The sequence below is a fragment of the Anopheles arabiensis genome, chromosome 2, assembly GCF_016920715.1.
Source record: "Anopheles arabiensis isolate DONGOLA chromosome 2, AaraD3, whole genome shotgun sequence".
Classification (NCBI taxonomy): domain Eukaryota; kingdom Metazoa; phylum Arthropoda; class Insecta; order Diptera; family Culicidae; genus Anopheles; species Anopheles arabiensis.
Window position 1 is genome coordinate 5,340,572 of NC_053517.1, and position 21,929 is coordinate 5,362,500.

General features: G+C 46.8%; 2 protein-coding genes across 19 annotated transcripts in view; one reads left to right on the forward strand and one right to left on the reverse strand.

Moving 5' to 3' along the window:
• Positions 1-605: 605 nt before the first annotated feature.
• Positions 606-11,867, forward strand: LOC120893643. Its single transcript, XM_040295651.1, has 10 exons — positions 606-855; positions 1,391-1,569; positions 6,265-6,420; positions 6,493-6,714; positions 6,800-6,939; positions 7,000-7,205; positions 7,533-8,134; positions 9,239-9,996; positions 10,075-10,735; positions 10,797-11,867. Exons 3-10 carry the CDS (start codon positions 6,265-6,267, stop codon positions 10,902-10,904), a joined length of 2,853 nt encoding a protein of 950 aa, XP_040151585.1. The 5' UTR covers positions 606-855; positions 1,391-1,569; the 3' UTR covers positions 10,905-11,867.
• A 634-nt stretch (positions 11,868-12,501) lies between these two features.
• Positions 12,502-21,929, reverse strand: part of LOC120898256 (innexin shaking-B) — a 64,439-nt gene continuing 55,011 nt past the window's right edge. For all 18 annotated transcript variants that reach the window (XM_040303838.1, XM_040303833.1, XM_040303839.1 and 15 more), the window contains one exon: positions 12,502-21,929. This exon is cut by the window's right edge and continues 1,850 nt beyond it. The gene's annotated coding sequence lies outside the window, so the exon portion shown is untranslated.

The following is a 21,929-nucleotide window of genomic DNA, read 5'->3' on the forward strand; positions in this document are numbered from 1 at the left end:
TATTTTGAAGATACTGAACACAGATTAAAGCAGGTTTGGTGAAAATAAACAACAAAGCGACGAACCCTTTCTCGATTCTGGAATTGCTGCAGCAAACTGTGCTACTAGATTTGTGTCTTCGGTATCGTATAACACACTAATTGTCTAACACTATCGAGGCATACATAATGGATTGTGTACAAGTTGTGGATCATATGCTGTTTGCATACCTTTCAGGGGCGAAGGAAAAATACACGCAACGATGTATGCAAACTGATTTACGACGTGATCTTTGTGATGAAAGTTAATTTGTTTTATTTTAATACATTATAAACTTACAAAACACAACTTTAATTTCTCATCTAAAAAAACCGAAGATCAAAAAAAAACCATCGTGTGCGTCAAGTCATGAATCGTCACACAGTCAACCATTTCTCACACACACACCCATACACAGCGCGACAAGACCCCCCAAAACAAGGCCCTACACAATCGAAAAGCTCTCCGTCGGAAAACACGGTCACTGATCTTTCTTGCTCGAATGCGATCGTGAGAGAAGGTGCGTATGCGTAGGTGAGCCTAGAGAGAGAGAAATACTTGCGAGCGAGGCAAAACTTGTTTTCTACAATCCAAAGCCCGTCAGTGAGAGGTTGGAGCTAGCAAGAGCAACAACTCCATCTTTGACGAGGTGCTTTCGGGCGCGCGTTGCGCCGTGTGCTGGCTGGCTGCTGTGCTGAGTTTGTTACCTTGGGTCATATCCCACCCATCTTCTCTGTTTTGTGTTCGTGTACTCTCTAAACGCCCCCTCCCCCCTCATCCGTTCTGTGCGGAACGGTACTGTACCAGCTGTTCTTCAAAAGTTGATTGGAAAAAAAGGTAAACTAATTTGGGTGGAAAATTAAACACCCCTGCTGCTGCTGGAAAAATGCAGTGAAGAATGCAGTGTCCGTTGCTTGCGTGTGAATGTGTGCAAGTGTGAGCAAAGCAAGGGAAGGTGGTGGAAAGAAATACACACAAAAAAAAAGCATAAAAGCTCCCATCGATCGCGTCTCCCCCGCCAGGCAAGGGTGAAGTGTTTTAAACTGCCATCTTCTGTCCACTCGTTCGTTTCGTTCGTGCAGCTTCATTTCGCTATCACGCTTTCTCGCTTTCTCTGCTGGCAGCGGTGCATTTGTGTCGGGTGTGTGTTTGTGTGTGGTGGTGATTTGATTTTCCTTCGCCTCTTTCTGCACATCTCGATCCCGCTTTGCTTGCTTCAAACGGGGGGTTAGAGTGTAAGTGCATTTGTGTGTGTGTCTGTGTGTGAGTGACCGTTTCAGCTTACAACCACTGCAATGAACGGGTGAAAAAGTGAATGTAAAAGTGAAATAATAACAATCGCTAATAATTGCTAACGTTGTGTGTATTGCAGTGGAACAGGGCAGCAAAACATCTAAAAAAAAGTGCTCGACTCACATTCCACGCCAGCTTGGTACTGCTGGATTGGATGGAATTTCCCCCCCATCGGAAGGGACCGTGTAGTGAAGGCTCACTAAAGTGACTACTCGAACACAGACTGCATTTTCATAAACAGTAACTGCCAGCAAAGAGGTAAGTGTGTTCGAGGGGAAAACAATAATTCGAGCAGTGATCGTCTTCCCTCCCTTTCGACGATCACTTATATAAAGCTAATCATTTTCAAATGCAAGCAGCGATGAGACCATCGCTTACTTTCGGTTACTGTACCGTTGTGTTGTGGTGTGTGCATTGAAGCGATTGTTGTTTCCGTCTTCTTTAGTGTCGTTTGTGTGCAGCTGTGCTCGAAATGGCTGCTGATCGTAGCTAGTAGATCCATCACATTTGTCACCTTTTTTTAAAACGTCTCAGTAAATGCAAATTGCAGAAAGTGTTTCCGCATTGCATTGCTTACCCTTCCGAGGCCATGCAACAATTGTCATAAAAGTATAGATGTATTATAAAACATTCCTCTCTCCCTAACACCAACAACACCCCCAGCCGCGGCTTGGTGATTCGCCAACTGAACCAACCCACAACGCGCACAAATACACAAGCACCAACTCGACTGGACGGCAACAACCTTGAATCGGGATCGAAGCGCGAAGCGGGAATGAATTCCGTCCACCGTTTTGTCGCGATGGTCGCGTCGTTTCAGCAGTGCAGGGGGGTCGCGAACGAGTTTCCTCATTGGGCGTTCGCCGTGGGAGCTTGTGCTTACCGTACGTGGGTGCAGACCACTTCTTTGCAGACTTACTGCAGAGCTTCTGACCCGAGGCAGTAGTGGCTCTGTGTGCGTTTTTACACCACAGAAGTGGGTACCATTTTCCTCTCCACACTACACCAGAGAGCATCGGCCGATTATTCATCTCTTTTGAGCCCCAAAACGGAGAGAGACACACAGTTGGACGCACTGTGGAAGTGTGGTTTGAAAAGCAGCTGACCGTGTTCGGACCATTTATGTCAAGCACGGTCGCGCTGGTATGACCTATGACGTTGAAAAAAGCAGAAGGATTGACGATGTGGTAGGCTAATCTGGTTAGGTTTTTGGCCTTTGCCGATACCTACGCACACAGTGCCGAACACAAGAACAAGCACAAGAACAGGTTCTGGCCTGTTCTCCTCCCTCCCCATGCTTTGCATCGAATTGATCCCTTCAATTATGATTGACGGCGGGAGCAAATCGCCGAAAGGCACAATGATTGATGTTTGGCGATCTTTTAATACCAGCCCCAGTCACGACGAAGCCGTTTGCGTATTTGCAGCAGCATTTATAAGATGAAGGGATCTACGATCGTCGACGATCGTCGGCTGTAAACCTCGGACCCGCCGCCCCGTGTGTGTCGGTGATAATTATATAATTTTCAGCAACCCCAACCCTCCCAACGGTACATAATCCCAATTGTCGCGTCGTTGGGTCGAAGTCATGCGCCAAAATGGCGTCGGACGAAGTGTGAAGCAGAAAAGAAAAGAAAATAACGCGGGCCTTGTGTGCGCGAGCGCGCGTAGGTTGACCCTGTGGAAGCCTATTTTTGCATGCACTCTCCGTACTCCCCCACAGGAACTCCACTTGCTTTGCCCTTCCCCTTCAGTGCGCGTTCTTTGTGCGCCGCGACGATCACCACCCGTACGGCGACCAAAGGGAGAAGGAACAGGATCATATTTAATCTGCTCGGACCAAAAGGAGAGTTTGGAGTTGGTGTGCCCGTACAAACCGGTTTCGACGCGAACGCCACGGAGTGATCTGGAGCTGCATTGCAACCTTTCGTCCAGGATTAGCCGCACGGGAGAACGCGCGGGTCCGGCAACATTCTCGGTTGCGCTCCGGTTCTGTGTGATTGATGACCTAAGGAGACGATTATTGCCACGGTGCAAAAGTGCTTCAGTGAGTCTGAGGTGTATTTTTATGACATCTTATGAAATTCTTGTGAAAAAAGGCCTGACAAGCATTTCTTTCCTTTCGCTTCGGCCACACAAAAAGAAGGGGGGAGGAAACGTTTTATGCAAATTATAGGTTTCTTGCTGCGCGTTTGTGGTGAGGAAGGAATTTCTTTCTTCTATAAATTATTTCTCACTCCACTCCGTACAAGCCGCGAAGCAGTGCAACCAAACAACTCGTTAAAGCTCGTTGATTTACTCTCATTTTGGCCCCCCCTTTTGGTTTAGTTGAAGCACTAGCAGCGGAAGCGGAATGGTGAGAGAGAGAGAGAGAGAAAGAAAATCCACCAACACCCTCAGCGCTTGAGACCGAGCCAAGTACTGCCAAGGGTAAACTGTGCCCGTGTAAAGTGCCTAAATGAAGGCCACAGTAGGCACCAGCTCGAGCCAGCCGCTCGATGTTCTATTTCGTTCCCATTTTCGCGTGTTGTATTTTCTAACGGGGGTTCGTCGCTTGCCAAGCTAACACACCGAATGCTGGCATCCCAAAGCGTCCCACTTTTCTCCGGACATGGGAGGGGGGGGGGGTATGTTTTGTCGCCGCGTGTAGGAGAAGAGGAAATAAAAGGGGAAAGGGAGTAGGAAGCTTGTCTTAACAATTTTGGGCACATCGGCACATGAACGGTGAAATCCAGCTTGCTTGGATGTCAGCCTTAGTGTACGTTCGTTGTAGCTCAGCTGCCTGTCGTGTGAAGTTGACGTCATCGCGGTGAGACAATCGGGCAGGCGAAATTTTCAAAATGGTGTTGTTGGCTACACTCTCGGAGCCGATTTGAGGACGGAATCCGCTTGCCGAACAGGAAGGCAATCATTCATCAAGTGGTGGAAAAACAACTCTCCAATCACGTACCTGTGGAAGTTCTTGAATGATTCATGGTCCATTAGGCCCCCTCAACCACTTGCATAAGCCCCCATCTGACTGGCTGGGCGACACATCCACATCGTTCTAGGTAACGCGCGTGACCGCATCCACGCTTCATCCGGCCAAAGCATCAGTAGTGGAGAATAAATATTACCCACCCATTAGGAATGACAATTTCATTGGAATTCCGCCAAGGGGTTGATTGCTTAGCGGCGACGAACGGCGACGACGACGACGAACCCTCACTCTCTGAGGTGTGTGTGTGTCTATAGCAACGAAGATCTCGCACACTAAGACACACTATTTACATTGCAAAATACTACCTTCGGTTCGATGAGATGAACCATTGAACAACACACTGTGTACTGTGGAGGGCACTGGGTGCGCTAGAAGCATTTCTCATCGTGTGCATGCGCACACACACACACACACACACACACACACACACACACACACACACTCACCATCGACCCTGTTCCAATTGAGCTGGGGGTGCCGTCCCACACACACGCAACTGCGTGAGAGGGTCGTACCGAAGCCGAAACTTCAGACAATGCCGTCATCGTGGCGGTGGATTGATAAGTCACTGGGAAAGCTTTACTTTGATGATCCCAAAGTGAGCTTCATTTTTAATCTGTAAAAAAGCAATTTCCAAGTCCAAGAATCTAATGTTGAGCTTTTCAATTTGTTCAGATTGAACCCACCCTGTATGATCATCCACGCACTAAGATACTTAAAGCGTTGCTTAATATGATTGTACCTATTCCCAGTGCCCAGCGCACCATTCGTTCGCCTGGAATTGGGTGCACACATTGTATGCGCTTTGATTCTGCGTGCCGCGGTTGCGTGTACACCCTGTTGAAGTCTTGCGTGTAGGCGGCTTCTAATTGTGTGCCTGGTGCGTATGTTGCAATACACCGTCCGGGCGGGGAGTTCGATTCTGATAAACCAGATAATGCAGCTGCGATTCTGTGGAAGCCCTCAAAGACGGGTTTTTGCATATCGCAAGTCTCGCGCACCGATCCAAGTTGGTGCCGCTCGTAAATCGGCAGTGAACGTGCGCGATCGAACACCCTGCGGCCATGGTATCGAACCAAGCAAGCAAGCAAGCAAGCAAACTCCATCAACTCCAAGTTGACCAGCAAGCCGTCCAGAGTCGCACCACCATTATTGAACCGTGTTGTTTGGTGCGCTGGTGCTGAACGCGCATGACGTGTGCAACCGGTTTCGATTGCGCAAAAATGTCATGTCCATTTTTGTCGGGGATTTTGTACACTGTTTTTCCTTTTTTCTTCTTTTCCTTCCTCTTTGCCACGAACGCAGACATGTTGTTTGCAAAGGTACGGAGAAGAAAGACAGAGAGACATGAGCACACATACACACATAGGCACACCGAAGCCTGTGTAGTGTGCGCTTTAGACCATGCCATAAAATGGCAAAGCAAACAGCAGCAGCAGCAGCAGCAGCAGCAAAAACTAAAAAGTATTAAAGTCACGGACGCATCGATCGATTCGGAAGAATGGGTAAATATCAGTAAAAGGATTGGGGCGAAATATCATCCAAATAAAAACACACGAAAAATGAAAGTATCTCGGCACCGTCGGGGCAGGGAAGTGAGCTGCCAAGTCATTATAGTAAAGCAGACGCCTCCCCCCCCCCCGCGACAGCTGTTTCAGTTGGTTGGCTTTTTTCCATTAATTATTACACTACGCGATCGCGATCGCGCAGCTCCACATAATGACAGCAAGAGCAGCAGACTCGTTGGCTCGTTATCGAAGGTGTTTTCCATCGAAATTGGTAATGAAGAGCTTATGGAATGGAAAAAAAGAAATTAATAATGGCATGGCTATTGTACGAATTTCCTGGTTGTGGGCTTTTTTATAACAATAATCCATTAATATTTCGATTGAATCCGGTTCGAAGGACCAAAACTAAACTACACGATCGTCCATAATTCACACCCAGCAAAATCCCCCTTTTCTCCTTCGCAGATGAGATCGATGAGAAGCTTAATCCTATTGGCCTGTGCTGTGGTAGTGGTGTGGTGGCCGGAAAGGTCACACGCCCAATCGAACTATGCCTCGCAGGCCAACAGCATCGAGTACCAGGGCGAAGGTCTGCCGGAAGAAGCCACCCTGGATGGAAAGGTAAAGGTTTTGTGGCTCATTTGCCTTGTCCATCATGAATTGCTCTCACCCATTCGCTCTCTCCCTCCTCAGGTTACGAAACTGGACGATCTGAGCCCGATCATCTTCCTGAATCGAACGAAAGCGGCACTGAACTGTGCCGCCGGCTTCATGCAGGTGGAGCTAAAGTTTAACGAACCGTTCTACGGTAAGGCGTACGCCGACTACGATCGCAACAGCGCGTGCCAGACGAGCGGCAAGGGTGATCTGAGCTACCGGATCGATCTGCCGCTGAAAGGATGTGGAACGAAGCAGGTAAGCAGCATTGGGAGAGGAAGTAGAAGAAGAGGTGCGATTGATTGTGAGCTTTGATTGTGATTCGTCGTCCTTCGTCGCGCAGGGACCGCAACGAGTTTTCACCAACAACATTGTGGTACGGTTCCATCCCGGGCTCGAGATGGATGGGGACGAGATCATCACGATCGTGTGTCGCTATCCACCGCCGGTAGCTCCCATTCCCGCTGGTCTGCCAGCTCCTATGTAAGTGTGATAGATAGGCTTTAGAGTCTTAAAATGTTAACAACTCTTTCGGACTTGCAGCATTAACGAACCCGCGATCGTTGAGCCACCGCTGAAAGGTATCCAGATCCTGTTCATTATCTGCGCCATCATGTTCCTCACGCTGCTGCTGCTAGGGTTGGGAGTGTCGTACTACTGCCTGCGCCGCCGTCCGATACCGATCGTGCGTCGTGTCGTGCACGTTGGCAGCGGATCCGAGATTACTGCCCTGGAAAGCGGAAGCATAGGTAAGGGAAAGAAGTCTCCCGGGAAGGAGCTCTATTGGGAGGGACAATTAACTGGGCGACTCTCTGACTCTTTGATGCACGCAGTCACAACTGGCGCGTTCGGCCCGCCTGGGCGCGCTGTAACAATCACACACACTCTTTTTCTAACGATTCGTTTCATTCGTTTTCTCTAAAATCGTTGCGCCGTCTAAACCCTAAACCACGCCAAATCGCACCAAAAAACCCCACCATCAACCATCTCTCTCTCTGGCACCAACCTGGCACACACTGTCTGTCTGTACTGTACTACCACGACCACCACTACCCACCGGATGGGCCCTGGAGCAGGAAGCGTGTCCGGGTTCAAGGTGGCCCGGCCGGTCGTGGCCGTCCCGCCACCGATCCAGAGCTCGTCCGGCAGCGAAGGTGCGCTCATCCCCTCGGACTACCCGAGCGAGTCCCAGTCCGAGAACGAGGAGGTCGAGACGGGCTCGCTGCCGGTCAGCTCGCGCGGCAGCAGCAGTGCGTACGAGAACGGCGCCTACGTGCACGACGGCATCAGCCTGGCGTCGGCCGACCACCATGCGTACGGGCAGACGCACGAGCTGCATCTGGCCGGGGCGGCACTGCCCCCCTCGCCCAAGTTCGACATCCAGGTGCGGGTGAAGCGCTCCCCACCGCCACCGTCCTCGCTGCCGTCGTCGATGAGCGGATCGTCCGTGTCGGACACGGAAAGCAACAGCAGCACGCTTATCAGCCATGGGGGCGATCGGAACAATCTGTCGACGATACTGGAGACGCAGGAAGACCGGGACAGCGTGATGACGACCGAATCGATGGCCGCGGACGGTGCCCAGTCCCACTTTACGTACGTGCCGGAGCTGCACACCGTCCCGGCGCACCTCGACTACCCGCCCAGTCCGCCGCCGATCCCGCGCTATAATACCACGGTTAATATACATGCCAATAAGCACCCGACCCCACCTATCCACCCTGTCTCCTTTCCACCTTCCGTTAATCCTACCCCGTCTCCCGAGCAGTGCTGCAAAATGTCATGAGCATCACGAGATATTCATCAGCGAATACAATGAACGTATCCGTGGTAGCTTGATGCTCATTGCTGATACTCAATGCAAGTGCGTCATGACATGCCGATCGCGGTAATCTGACTGACAAGCTGTGCTTAATGCCGGCGCCAGCATAATCATCACTTTTTCTGGCTGTGAACAGTGCTGACAAATGACACTGTTTCAGTCACTAACAGTCATGACTGCAACGACGCTCAAATCAGCTCACGTGCGCTACTGAGATGATCAGACGTGAGTTTCAAACAGTTGTTGATCACTCTTGATCACTTGGTCACGACATTTTGTGTTGGTGATAGTCACGACATTCTTGGAATATACTTGACGTTTGGTCCCAAGCAACAAAATGAGCATTCTTTATCGCTCTGCCTGCTTTGATTGTCTGTCGGGTCAAGCAGAACGAGAATCACCGACTGAAAATGTCGCAACCAAGTGACTGACAGAAGAGTTGGTTGCACACAATGTCATCAAGCATGCATTCGTCACACCAATTGTTAGAGTCTCACCTCTGATCATCACAGTACATGACTTTTTTTTGTTTTAGTCGGAATTTGTCATGAATATGTTAGTGGCCTTTTGTAGAACTAATCACAGTAAAAAAGGTCATAACATAGTGACAGACCGAAGCGATGGTCGCAAAAATGTCACGAAGCATGCATTGCTCACACCAATCGCTTTGAGTATCACCTCTGATTATCGCAACTGAGTACGTGAGTACGCTGACATGGATTTTGTTTCAGTCAGCAGTTTATTTATGACAATGACAGTGACATTTTGCAGCACTGCTTCCAAGCCATTGATCCAAAGCCTTATTGCACCGCATCACATTACACTAACTTTGAAATTTTGTGTTTTTGTCCGGACCCTCTCTCTCTCTCTCTCTCTCTTGCCTTCTCACCCACAAACACCTTGCCGCCCCTTCCACCACACCCCCCCACCCCCACCCACCAAACCCCCATTCACATACAGGTAACGACCACCAATCGACGCTGGCTGGAGGTACCGGATGGGCCGCGCGCCCACGACACACACTCGCTGACCGAGCTCGTGGACGCGTCGCACCTCTACCAGCTAACCGCCGGCACGCACGTCACCACCGACCGCCACACTAACCGGGCGGAGGACGCGGTGCAGCAGCTGCCCGAGCCACCGATCGCCGTGTACAAAAAGCCTGAACTCAAGTCTCACGTTGTAGATGATCTGTTCCTCACGACCGTCACCGAGCGCACCACGATCGAGGACGTCGAGCGGCACAAGCGGCTGGTGACGGAGTACAAGGCCCGCCCGGTGCCAGTGCCCGCCCCACCACCACCACCACCGCCGGTCGATCCGACCTGGGACGTTACGATCCGCAACTACGAGGCGCAGCGGCAGCGCCAGTGGGAAGACTTCTCGGACGTGTCGAGCGCGTCCGGGGCACCGTCCGTCGCGTCGGCCAGCATGCCGGTGCCGTCCTCCACCTATCTGCCGAGTGCGTACGCAGCGGACGAGCTGCGCAGCCCCGAGCTGGTGGGCAATATGAAGCCGGTGGAGCTGCCGCCGGAGGATCGCTCCGTGTCGAACTGGGACGTGCTGATACGGGTGCTGCAGGAGGTGGACATGCCGGACACGTCGATCTCGACGGCCGCCCTGCACACGGAGCTGCACCGTTACCCGCTGCAGCGGCAGCTCAGCTACGACGACAAGCTCAAGTGGAAGGAGATCATTACGACTGAATCGACACTGCGGTAAGTGTAAAATGGCTGGTTTGCGTGTTTCTCTATGTGGTCACTAAATGGTCAACCTTGTTTGCTTACCTTTTCCAGCACGATGCTGTCGGAGGCGACGGTTCGGGAGGACTTCGAGCGCATCCGGTCGGATGCACGGTACGAGAACCTGTTCGAGCCCCGCTCCTGGGACGTCATTATCCGCATCCTGGCCCCGCCCGAGGACGTCGAGCTGCGCCAGTCGAAGCGCAGCAAGAAGCGCGAAACCTGGGACACACGCTCCCGCCGCAGCTCGCTGCCGACGCTGTACGAGTACGACAGCGATGGCGATTCGTCCGTGCGTACGATCACGCAGGAGCCGCAGCTGGTGGCGGCGACCACCAATCTCGCGTACGGCGCCCATGCCGGTTCGCTCGCCAGTGGATCGCGATCGCGCCGTACCTCCCGCTCGTCCTACAACTCGAACAACATCGACATGCGCTCCATGTCGGAGGTGATCGTGGACTTTGGGCGGATGGCGGGTGGACCGGGCCGGTCGGGCAGCGGTGGCGAACCGTCGGAGGAGGGCAGCTCGTACATTGTGTCGCACAGCAAGGCCTACTTCGATGATGATGATGACGACGAGGAGGATCAGCGGTACGATCAGCGGTCGCTGCAGCGATCGCTAAGCCATCCGAGCTTGGCCCGATCGGCGAGCGAGTTTACGGAGCGTTGGATCATCCCGGAGGACCATATGGATATGCGCGCAGACTCGGAGGTGGTAAGTGGAACAAGGAAACGTAGGCGAAAGAGTGTCTAATGGTTGGTTGTACATTCAACAGAACAATTCGTCCATGTACGGCTCGGGCACGATGGATGTGGACACGCGGACGACCTACATCAAGCAGAGTCGCACGATGGTGAGCCGTGAACGACGCGACAATTGGTAGATGAAGAGAAGGAGCGAACTCAACGCAGTGCTCCTCTCTCCATCTCCCCATTCTCTCTCTCTAATCTCACGTGCCAAGTCTCCGATCGGTTTGCTCACCTCAGAAAAACACACTACTCAGCCCCATGGATTACTACTGCCCACTAACACTAACACTGCTAAACTGATACCGACTGCTGTAGGGAGAAACTGCTGAGGTGTGAGTGCGACCGATCGGGCAACAAATGTGAATCCCTGCCCGTATTTTTTTTTGCAAATGGCGACAGCATGAACACACGCATTGAGTGAGTGCTGCTCCCGGAAGCTTGCGATAAAGTAGACCAATAAGCGTAGTAGATTAGATCGGATCTGTTTTTTATGGTACTGGTACGAATGCCACCATCAACAGCGCAACCGTTTTACTCCGAATAACAATTAGCAAATAGCACTAGCGACGTTCGACCAGGGACGCGCTTGGCGACGATATACTGATTAATAATTTTAATTTTAACCACACACACACACACACACACACTCACACACTTCGAAAGTACCACAGGAGCGGAACGAACCCGGGAGCCTGAGGTGTCCGGGCGCCTGTGATAAGCGAATGAAATTCTCGGCATTACGGTACTGAACCGGAGCAGGAGGCGTCAGCAAGGATATTAGTGTGTCACACCGTGTTTTAGCATTTCGCATACATTTCGCAACACCAGATCGTGACCGTTCCGTCGTATTGGTGGAGCAGCTTAGAACGTTCACTAGATCGGATCGCGTAATTCACAGCTTAAGTGGTGGAGGTTTCAAAACAAAAATGGGGAAATGATTTTATGCTTTTATACAAACTACCGCATTAGTATGTAGGGAAGAAGCTTGATAATTACAGTCTCACACAGACCCGAGATACACCGTGGGGTGGGGAGGAGTCGTCTTTGCCCCCGCTGAAGACTCGCTGAATAAAACTAACCAATACGTCTCACACGAATGGCGGCGTGTTTAATTGATTGTGTTTATGGAAAGAAATTTAAAGTAAAAGACTCGTTTCCCCACGAAAAGACACCCAGTTTTTTAATTACAGTCCAACATCGTTCCTGGTCGCGGCCTACTGTGCGTTTGGCCCGACGAACGCACTCTGCACATGTCCATTAACGCTCCCAGTGTGCGATCGTCATCGTCACGTGGCTAAGGTAACGCATACAACAGTAACGCTCACAATAGAACGCTCCCCAATAGTAACGCTGTCGTTCGTTCCCGTTTTCTTTCCACACCCTATCTCCCCTTCGCCACCCGCTCCATTGATAACGCGTTGTTGTACAGATTTTTTTTATTTTGTAAATTATATTATAAATGTTTTGTATCTTTGTTAAAATTTACATAATGTTATATTTCAATAATATGATTTCAAAATTAAAAACGTCTTTTTGATATCTTGACATCATTGCACTGTTTTTTTTTCGTAACAAGGATTGAATTAAAATTTTCTTTATTGAAGTTTTTTTTTCGTTTTAGTGGATATATGAATTGTTTTTTTTTCTTTTAGAATTATTTCAATATTATGATCTTTTGTTGTTGTTGTTGTTGTTGTTTGTTTGTTCATATAATAACCTCGCTGCGTTGCGTTTTTTTTCTTCTTCTTTTCCTCTCCCCACTTGTGTTCTTCCTTGTTCGCTACTGTTTTTTTTTCTCTCTCTCTCCCCCGTTTTCGTTCTTTATTTTTTTTTGCTTTAAATCGTAAAACTCCCCTTCGGTTTCTTTTTCTTTATATTGGTGTCGTGAGTATGTTCCTAATGTAAATCAATCGCGATAGCGCTGTGTGTTTTCTTCTTCTTCCTCTCGGTCTCTCCCTCTATCGCTTTCGTTTCTATACCTTATATTATTATTTAGAGTTTTTTTCTTCTTCTTTTTAATCGGTTTTTGTTTAGTTTCTTCGCTTTGTTTCTTCTGCTTGTTCGTCATAATTTGTTGATGTTACTGCTGCTGCTGCTGCCGCCGCCGCCGGCTAGTGGCATTGTATGGTTGTTGTCTCTGTAACTTCCCCATTCAATTGTTTATTTATACGATAGAAATATCAGACAATAGCCCAGAAGTGTTGGAGTGGTGTGAACACATGCTTCAAATATATTCCGTCCGTTCAGTGATTTTGGCAGTGATTTATTAAAAATACGATGGCCATACGTATCGGTTACAATCGGTTGTTGCGCTTAACTGATGTGTGTGTTGTTGTGTGTTTGGGAGTGTTTTGCTCTCTTTCTGTGTGTGTGTTTGATAAGGAAGGGAAATGCAAATGCTTTCATACACGTGTTTGAGCATTTTCATCGTTTCCCATTACGAGTGTGTGTGTTTGTGTGTGTTTGTATGGATTTGTGTAAACTAAATTCCTTGCTGCCAATGTGTGTAGTTTTGAAACAGTAGTGCAAGAGAGGAAAAGTATTAGAATGGGGTGTTTTGTTTTAAAAGTCACGTGATCGCTCGCGTGCATTCTTTCTAGCGTTCGGATAGGGATGATCGCATCGTATCGATTAATTTCTTGCCTCACTGTATGTACGACGTAGCCTACTTGTGCTCTTCTCTTTGTGTGTGTGTGAGAGTGGATTGCTGTGCATCTGTCTTCCTCTACTTTTCACTTCCTCTCACTCTTTCTCTTTCTTAAGCTGCTCGCGGTAGCAACTGGCTCTCTCCCGAACAGCCTCCCGACTACCGCCTGACTACTTCGATCGGATGGGAAGCGCGAACGTAAATGGAAATGGTTTTTGGCGGCTTCGGCACGGTTTTGCCGCACAAAAAACGAACGTTTGTATGGGTCTTTGTTTTTTTTTAGAGATTCGATATCTTTACTAAGCTTCAAGCTCAAACGCAACGACCGTTCTACGCGTGGACCTGGTCCCACAACAAGCTACCTGGTTTTCGCATGTTTAATTTTGTTTGTTTGTTTGCTGGTTTGTTCGCATTCTGCTGCGTTTTGTAATTTACTTGTCGCTAGAGTTGAAACGCAGCTAGAGCTATAATATTCCGCACCGCACCGCCTAGCACCGAGCTACGCGATTTGTTTTTTATTAAAGGGGTTAATTACATTGTGGCACGCGTGGCGGGCGAAACAAAACGGCCTGCGCCCCTGCCTCTCTGTACAGATTTGTGGCGCAAAGCGGCGCATAACGAAAAGGCCGCATAACGCGTACTCTCAAAACGGCTTGCGCTTTGCACAAGCCAAAGAGAGAGAGAGAGCGAGCGACGCACACACACACACAAATGGAAAAATGAAAGAAACAACACAATGTAACGAACGAGTTTCCTTGCTTGGATGAGAATTTTAATCCCTTTTGCGTTCGTCGCTTACATATCACGCAACTCAAAACAGAAACGGACAGACAACGGGGCATTTTGTTCCGTTAATAACAGCGTGCTTTTGGTGTTTTCGTGTGTTTTGGCTTTAGAAGTAAGTTTTCGTGGAGCGAAGGAAGTTTCAGCAAACCTTCCCCTCCCCCCATTCCGCTAGCACACGCTCGTGCAATGGACCCTATAGTGTGTGTATGTTGGGTCCCTCCCACCCCTCTCCTAACCAGGCGCCGTACAGAGGGACCACCCTGCCTTTCCTTTCCATCGATACCTGTATTTTTTCTAAACTTCAACGCTGTCATGCAGCCACATTTCAGTGCACAGTCACGCGTTTTTAAACGGGGAAACGTGTTTTTTTTGCGTTCATTCTTTTTGTGTGTGTGCGTGTATTTAGATTTTTTGTTTAATTTCCTTCCAAAACGGGGATGTTTGATATTTTGTTTTCTTTGTGGGGTTTGTTTTAAAGTACGATCAACAATGTTTTTTTAATGCCTTTTGTTTTTTTTGTTTATTTAGCTTGGATTGGTTCTACTTAATTGAATGAATATTTTAGCTATAACGATTTTAGCGCTAATTAATGCATGCAGACATGGGCGCTTGCGTGTGTATGTTTGCAACGGTTACTTTGAGTTATTCACTACGTTTACTTTTGCTTACTTTTACATCCCTCCTGCTATCTCTCTCTCTCTCTCTCTCTCGCTATCTTTCTTTAGCTCTCTCCCTGTCTCTCTCTTCTTTACTTTTATTTGCTCTATGTAACGCGTGTCACTCGCTCACACTGGAAGAAAAGGTTGGTTTGTAGAGGAAAGGAATGTGAAGGAATCTTCCATGGTTATCTTGCTTTATACCTACGGAAAAAGAACGCGCGCGCGCTTTGAATGTTCCCCTGTGTGTTTGTGTGTGTGTGTGTGTGTGTGTGTTCTTGTGTTTTGTGGGAACAAGTTGGCAGGCCAAAAGTTGTGTGATGGCGGTTGGTGCAAACGGAACACAGGAATTATTAATTATTGGATCGAAAAAGGGAGGAGGCGAGTATGTAAAAAGTTTTGCTGGAAGCACTCTGGGTAAGTTGTAAGTTTTCTTCTTGTTTCCCCCCTTCCCTTACCGTTTCGCGACGATGCGTGGTTCAAGTCAATGCGTTTCAAAATTTGGTGTTTGTTTGATTTATTCCGCTGTCTTCTTTAAACGTTTTTCCGTTTACTGTCCATTCACCGGATCATTCTCTATCCCTCTCTTTTTTTGCTCTTTGCTCGCTTTGTGGCAGAAAGTATATTTCTATCGCTTGAATGTTTCCTACCTTCGTTTCTTATCGCACCTCCAGCACACATACACACGCACGCACGCGTTTCTCCTCGGAGTGGAGAGCGAATCTGATTTGAGCAAAGCGAAACCGAATACGGAAAACTTCCCACGATCGCCTCATTTCACACAGGCCGTGGCTGTCGTTGCAGCGTTGAACACTATGCACAACAGCGAGGAAAGCCTACTTTGCCCTTTCGTTCCCTTTGCTTTTGCACGCCACTGTCTCGGCACGATGACACACACACAGCTACACGCGAGGATCCTGCTGCTTCTATAAACTTGTCAATCTAACGAACTAACCGAACTGATGTCTGCTGCTGTCTACTCCGCAGAACCTAGAGAACGTATGTGGATGTGTGTATGTGTGTGTTTTTGGAGTAATGTGTACTTCGTTTTTGAATTATGTCATTACTTTTTAACGATGAAGAACGGACGATACAGATAAAGAATTCCTTGTCGGCAATCGGGCCTTTTGAGACCGGAAACGGTATTGACCACCGTGGTGCTGCTGCTGCTGCTGCTGCTGTAGCTACGGCTGCTGCTACGCCTGCTGCGTCTGTTGCTGCTACTGCTGGTTGATTGGGCATGCTACTCTATCTCTTCTGTCGAATGCTCTGCCTGCTCTGTCTCTTTCCTTGGCTCAGTCTCCTTCCCAGGCTGTTGGTTTGATTTTATCTGCTGTTTGTGATTGCTTACATTAAGTTTGTGTGTTTTGTTGTTTAACAATTTGCCCCTCATCATCCTTGTTTTGTTTTTGTTTTTTGTCTGTATGTTTGTTTGTATGTGTATTTGTGCTATTGCTTACCGATTTTATGCGGGCTTTCTTGTTGTTGTTTTTTTTACTCCACTATCTAGGGTTTTGGTTTTGTTTTTTCTTGTTTTTCTCTTCCATTTTAATTAATCCGTTTTGCTTTACTTAGTTATTACATATAGTTTGTTTCTTATGATACTTTTCTGCGTGTTCTGCGTTTTGCAAATATTACTTACACAAATGAGCGTGCGTGTGTGTTTTGTTTCTGGGAGGAAGTTTTGGGCTTACTTACGTTTATACGCTTACGAATGTGTATGTGTGCATGTTGAGGGAGGCTTTTCGCTTCGCAGCTTCTTCGCCTGGACTGGAGTGTAATTTCGGTTTGTTTTCTCCCCACTTTTTCTCTCTCTTTCTCTCTCTCTGTACAAGCAATAGTATATTTATTTTTGGTTTAGTTTTCTTATGTTTTCTCGCTTTCTGTTTTTTCGCAGCTTTCCATATGTTTGTGGGTGTTTGTGTGTGTTGTGTGCGTGTTTGCTGTGGTTCTTTCCTTATATTTGTGTGTTGTGTTGAAATCACTTACAATAATAATTATAATGTATGAGAGATGTGAAGAGTAAAGTGAGGGGGAGGGGGTGTGGAGGCTTTGAGAGAAAAAGAGAATAAATCCAAACACAAACCGTATGTGTGTATGTAAGACGAGATCAAATTCGATGAGCCGAACGGAAACGAGCCTGTTTTTGTTCCTAGTTCCTGTCTATGTGTAAAAAGGGCGATCGTTTGTGGCTGGCTGCACATTTTGCTTCCATGTTCTGCCATTATTTCGCACTGTAGCTTCTTCTTCTATACCTTACATACCTAAAAAACCCCAATTACACGCTGAAGATGGGGTGTTGAAGATGCATGGGGAAAGGGGGCCGGGACGGAAACTACTCGCTACATATGTGTCCTTTTCCCACCTCGATCCCACTCGTCCTCGTCGCTAGAACCGCTTGGGCAATGAGCCGCTAAATTCAGGCCCGATTCTGCTACTGGTTGTGGGGCTTCACTAGAATCAATTCTTAAGCTAGTACCGTTTTTTGTTTGTTTGCTAGTTCTCGATTTTTGTCCTCCCGCTGTTTGTGCTGTAAATGGGTGTGCAGCGCGCGGTACGGCCACACCGCACCTTCCTACTAACCATACCCCAGCACACACGCACACACACACACAAGGGCGTGCGTGCCTGGGCGGTAGTTTGGTTTGCTTGTTTGCTTTCGTTCATTAGATTAGAGTTTGGTTGTGGTTTTATTTTTTATCGTTTTTCCGTTTCATTTTAAATTGTATCTTTTTTCCCCCGTTTTACTCTTGTTCCTCCTAGCGCTCGTACGAAAAACGATGAAATGAAAGGAAAACAAAACTCTTCCTCCTCATACCCTAGAGAGATTGGTGTTTCATGTTTTAGGTAGTATTGAATTAGAACTTATATCTAGAAGAGTTTAGAGCATTCCTAAGACCACTTTTACCGCCGTTCTGAACGCGTAACCTTGCCGTTTTATGTTTTTTTTTTAAGAATGTTTCCGTTTCCTTGTGTGTACGTATTGATGTATTGGGAAGGTGTGTAGAAGTTGCGTAGTACTTTTTGAGCGTGGCGTTTGCGTTTGCGTTTGCGTGCATGCGTGTGTTCGTGTGGTGTCGTTTTGCGTCCGTTACTGTCTTCGTAGTCTGATGGTTTGAATGATCAAAGTAGGCGCGTCGTTTGTTTTTCGTTTTTAAATCAAAATCGTTAGTGGTGTGTTTTTATATTACTGTCAAAGCGTTATCCTTATAAAATCCTTTTTATGGGCGTTTTTAGTTTAAAGTTTGTTGTTTAATGTAGTTTTTCAGTTTTCTTTTCTGCACGTCTGAAGTAATTGTATACAGGCAAGTATTTACAAATGGGTTCGTGTGTGTTTGTTTGCCACCGTCAAGTTTTGTTTGTGTTTTTGTGACGTCGTTGTTTCGTTGTGTTGTGTGACGTGTTGTCCGTTCGTTAATGTTCTTTTCTAGCCGTGTTTTAGCAGCGGCCCCGCCCCTGCGTCTGCCTCCTTTCCGATAATAGTAGCTCTTTTGCTTATTCCGAATTAGTTTTATTCATATGTATGTATATGTATATACATATAAGTGTGTGGGAGTGTGTGTATATATGTATATCCATACACACATACACACCGCTATGTATATATGTATATAGTTATGTAAGGCAGTAACTATGTTTTTTTTCACCGAACTTATAGTAAGTAAAACAGTACCCCGAAAACGTTTGTAATGAACCAAACTAATGTATGTACAGAGAATGGTACCGATTTTAGATATTTTCTTGTTTTGTATCCGCACGCCCACCTTCTTCTTACCTTCTTACCCTTGGCTTTATTTGCACGTGTTTTTTGGTTTGTTTGTGTCAATGTGTCTGTGTGTGTGTGTGTGTGTATGTTTATTCTGACCTACTACATTCTTGCTTTATTGGTAGCCATTTTGTGCCAACGCCATCACACTTTCATGCTATGTTTTTTACTACGCCCTTTTTTCAATTAGATCTGCTTCGGCCTGGTGTTCCTTCTTTTTGCCCTTTATTTTATAAACTTGTGTGGTATGTATGTTTGTTTGTTTTTTTTTGTTTGTATGAATGTTAGTGTGTGTGTGTATGTTTTTTGTTTGTTGTGTGAGCTTGCTTTTAATTCGTAATTGTATTTATACCTTATCCCTCCTACTTGTTGTTTTTTTTTCAATAACATATGATAATATTCGATTTCTATTACTAATAGCACTTGTTGGTGTTTTAGTAGTCAATTAATGGTTTATGTTATGCATTGTTTCTTCTTTTTCTTCTTCTTCTTCTTCCGTCCATTGCTTCCATTTTCTTGTAACGCGACTTGCTTCTTTCTTATGCTGAACCATGCTTTTCGTCCCTCGATTAGCGATCTCGATTTTGGTTATTACTTATTATGTATATATGTATATTAGTACCCTATGTATATTCACTGCCACTTGCACGCTTTGTCTTGATCGAACGACAACAACAACGTTTGGTTGCCGTTGTTGTTTGCTTAGTTTTCTCCTAGAGTTTTTGTTTTTGGATTTGCTCCGTTTTCTCTCGCTCTCTATCGCTCTTTCTCTCTCGTTCTTTTTACTACTGGATCCGCTTTCCTCTCGTTTGATTTTTCCCTCTATAATTTTGCTTAGCAATCAATAAAATATGTTTTAATATATATATGTATATGTATATATATATATATATTTTCATGTATATATATTTAGTATAACTAAGTTTGGTCGTTATTAAAATTGTTATTTGTATTTTCTATAAAATCACTGGATTCGGCTTTCCCACTTCGTTCTGGCGTTTCTTTTTTGTGTTTTTCTACCACCCGGCCCTTCCGCCTGGTTTCCGTGCGTCGTCTCGTGGCGCGTATTTTGCATTATTACTATACTAACTCCTGTTTATTTGTATGTTGTTTCTGCCCAATCCCGTCTCCCGTCTGCCCATTCCCTACTCTCGGGGTCGACAACACGCTGGCGAGAGGGTGAAATATATATATTTTTGTATCAATTCTTCCATCACGGGATCGAGTGTGTGTGTGTGAGAGAGAGAGAGAGAGTCCCGGTACGATGGCATTGTGTGGTTGTGGTGCTGCTGCTACTCCTGCTGCTGCTGTGGCTGTTGCGGTTGTGGCTTCTGTTTTGTTTGCTAAATGTCTCACAAGATCACTCATTCTCACATACGCACACACACATACACACAAGCATACAGATCGTTGCAGTAGATGCAGTGTGTTTTGATTGTTGTATGTACAAAGTTTCAGAAGTAGAAGATTGGACGAGTCTCTGGTTTGAGCTGTGTGCGGTACTGGATCACCGAGTGGATGTGTTCAAGCTGTGACTGACACACACACGCACACACACACGCTCACAAACAGTTCCCCTTGGAAAGGGCGTGGGAAAGAGAGAGGAGGAGTGGATTCAATGAGCTCTCTCGCCCTATTGCCTATTGCTTATTCTGTGCTGCGACGCCACTCGTTTGTATACGATCATTGGTATTGAAGGGCAGGGATCACAAAAACTACCCTCCCCCCTCCTCCCCTTGTCCCCTTGAATCCTTCTGGCTCCTTGAAAGGAAGCTGGCCAAAAGCTCTTCTTTTGAATGTGTCTGTGTCTGTGTAGTTCCCTATATCATTCGGTTAGTGACGACAGTGAACCATGCTTTTGGTAGTACGAACGAAGTTTAACAGCCCAAATTTGCAGTTCAATAATTTTAGCTCTTTTTTTGCTTCCACACACCACACAGCACACACACGTTGCTCTGTCTGTTTCATCGTGCATCTCTCTCTCTCTCTCTCACTCAATGTATTTTTATATCCGAAGTATTGTGTATTATGCGCGTGGCACGATCCCAGGAGCCACTGAAGAAGCACTGCTCTGTCTGTGTGCGTGTGTGTGTGTGTGTTTTGGCAAATTATGTTGAATTTTGCTCTTCCAAATGACTCTCCGCGCCCGATTTCAAACGGAACTATTTACAGAGGAACACTATCTCTCTCTCTTGTTCTCTCTCTTTCTCTCTCTTTAGCTCTCTCTGTCTCCGTCTTCTTTCTCTAGCTCTAACTGCTTGCGATCGCTTACGATCCCCCTGTTGTTTGTTGTGTTGTTGTGCCATGGACTCCTTAGATTCCTTTAACGATTTACAGCCATTGTTCGCAGCGTTGAATAATTTGTGTATGTGTCTGTGTGTATTTTTCTTCTATCTCTTTCTTTGTTCCTCCTTCCTTTCTTCTTCTACTCCGCATGGGGGAGGGGGGGTACACATTAGGTGCTATTTATTTATTGCTTATTTATGAATGCATGATATTTGCAAATGGTTATCTCTCGCGCCGCTACGCCTTACCCTGGCTAAGGAGAGTGTGGTTGGCGCTAGTAAGGTAGTGGTAATAATAGTAGTTAGTGGTAATAGTAATAGTAGTACTAAATAGTTTTATATTTTAGTCTCACTTATGCGTAGTAAAAATATAGTTAAATTCATAATCCCGCGCGCACCGTGGCGCCTTGTGCTAATGCGCGTTCTGTTCTGATTTTCTGTGTTTTTCTTTCGTTTTGTTTCATTTTGTTTCGTGTCTGTATGTATGAGCTCTATTCATCTCCTGCGCAATGCGTTCCCCTCTGCCCCTTCTCTTCAAAATGTACATCCTCTTCTGCAACCCTTATCCTGGGGGGGAGGGGGAAGGGGTTTATTTACAACGCTGGTTTGGTAGGGAGAGAGATTATTACTATTTGTGATTTTAAAATTCTTCTTCCCCACGCACACCAAACCTATAGTGCTTGGACCTATGCAAAACACAAACACTCTATAAACAACAAACCGAGGGAGAGAGAGCGTGTGCATACACACATACACACGTAGGTGTTTGCCGTGGTTTGTTTGGTTTTTGTTTACTCGAACTCGAAATACCAACAACGCATGCACGCCTTCCTCACCTACACGTTCTTATACGTAGGGTTTAATGAGTTTAATCAATTGAACTAAGTTAATTAATTTCGCAACGATTTCGCAATTTCGCTCTAATTGATGGTTGGTGCACACACCCAAAGACGGGCTGCCCGTGAGTGTGCGTGTGCCCCGGGAATAATATGTTTCACAGTTTCACTACGCTACGTAAA

What these genes read in the sequence shown, in the direction of transcription:
- LOC120893643 (XM_040295651.1), top strand. Translation starts at nt 6,265, where the DNA reads ATGAGATCGATGAGAAGCTTAATCCTATTGGCCTGTGCTGTGGTAGTG. An exon ending in AAGCCACCCTGGATGGAAAG is followed by an intron (nt 6,421 to 6,492) that starts GTAAAGGTTTTG and finishes CTCCCTCCTCAG; the next exon opens with GTTACGAAACTGGACGATCT. An exon ending in AAGGATGTGGAACGAAGCAG is followed by an intron (nt 6,715 to 6,799) that starts GTAAGCAGCATT and finishes TTCGTCGCGCAG; the next exon opens with GGACCGCAACGAGTTTTCAC.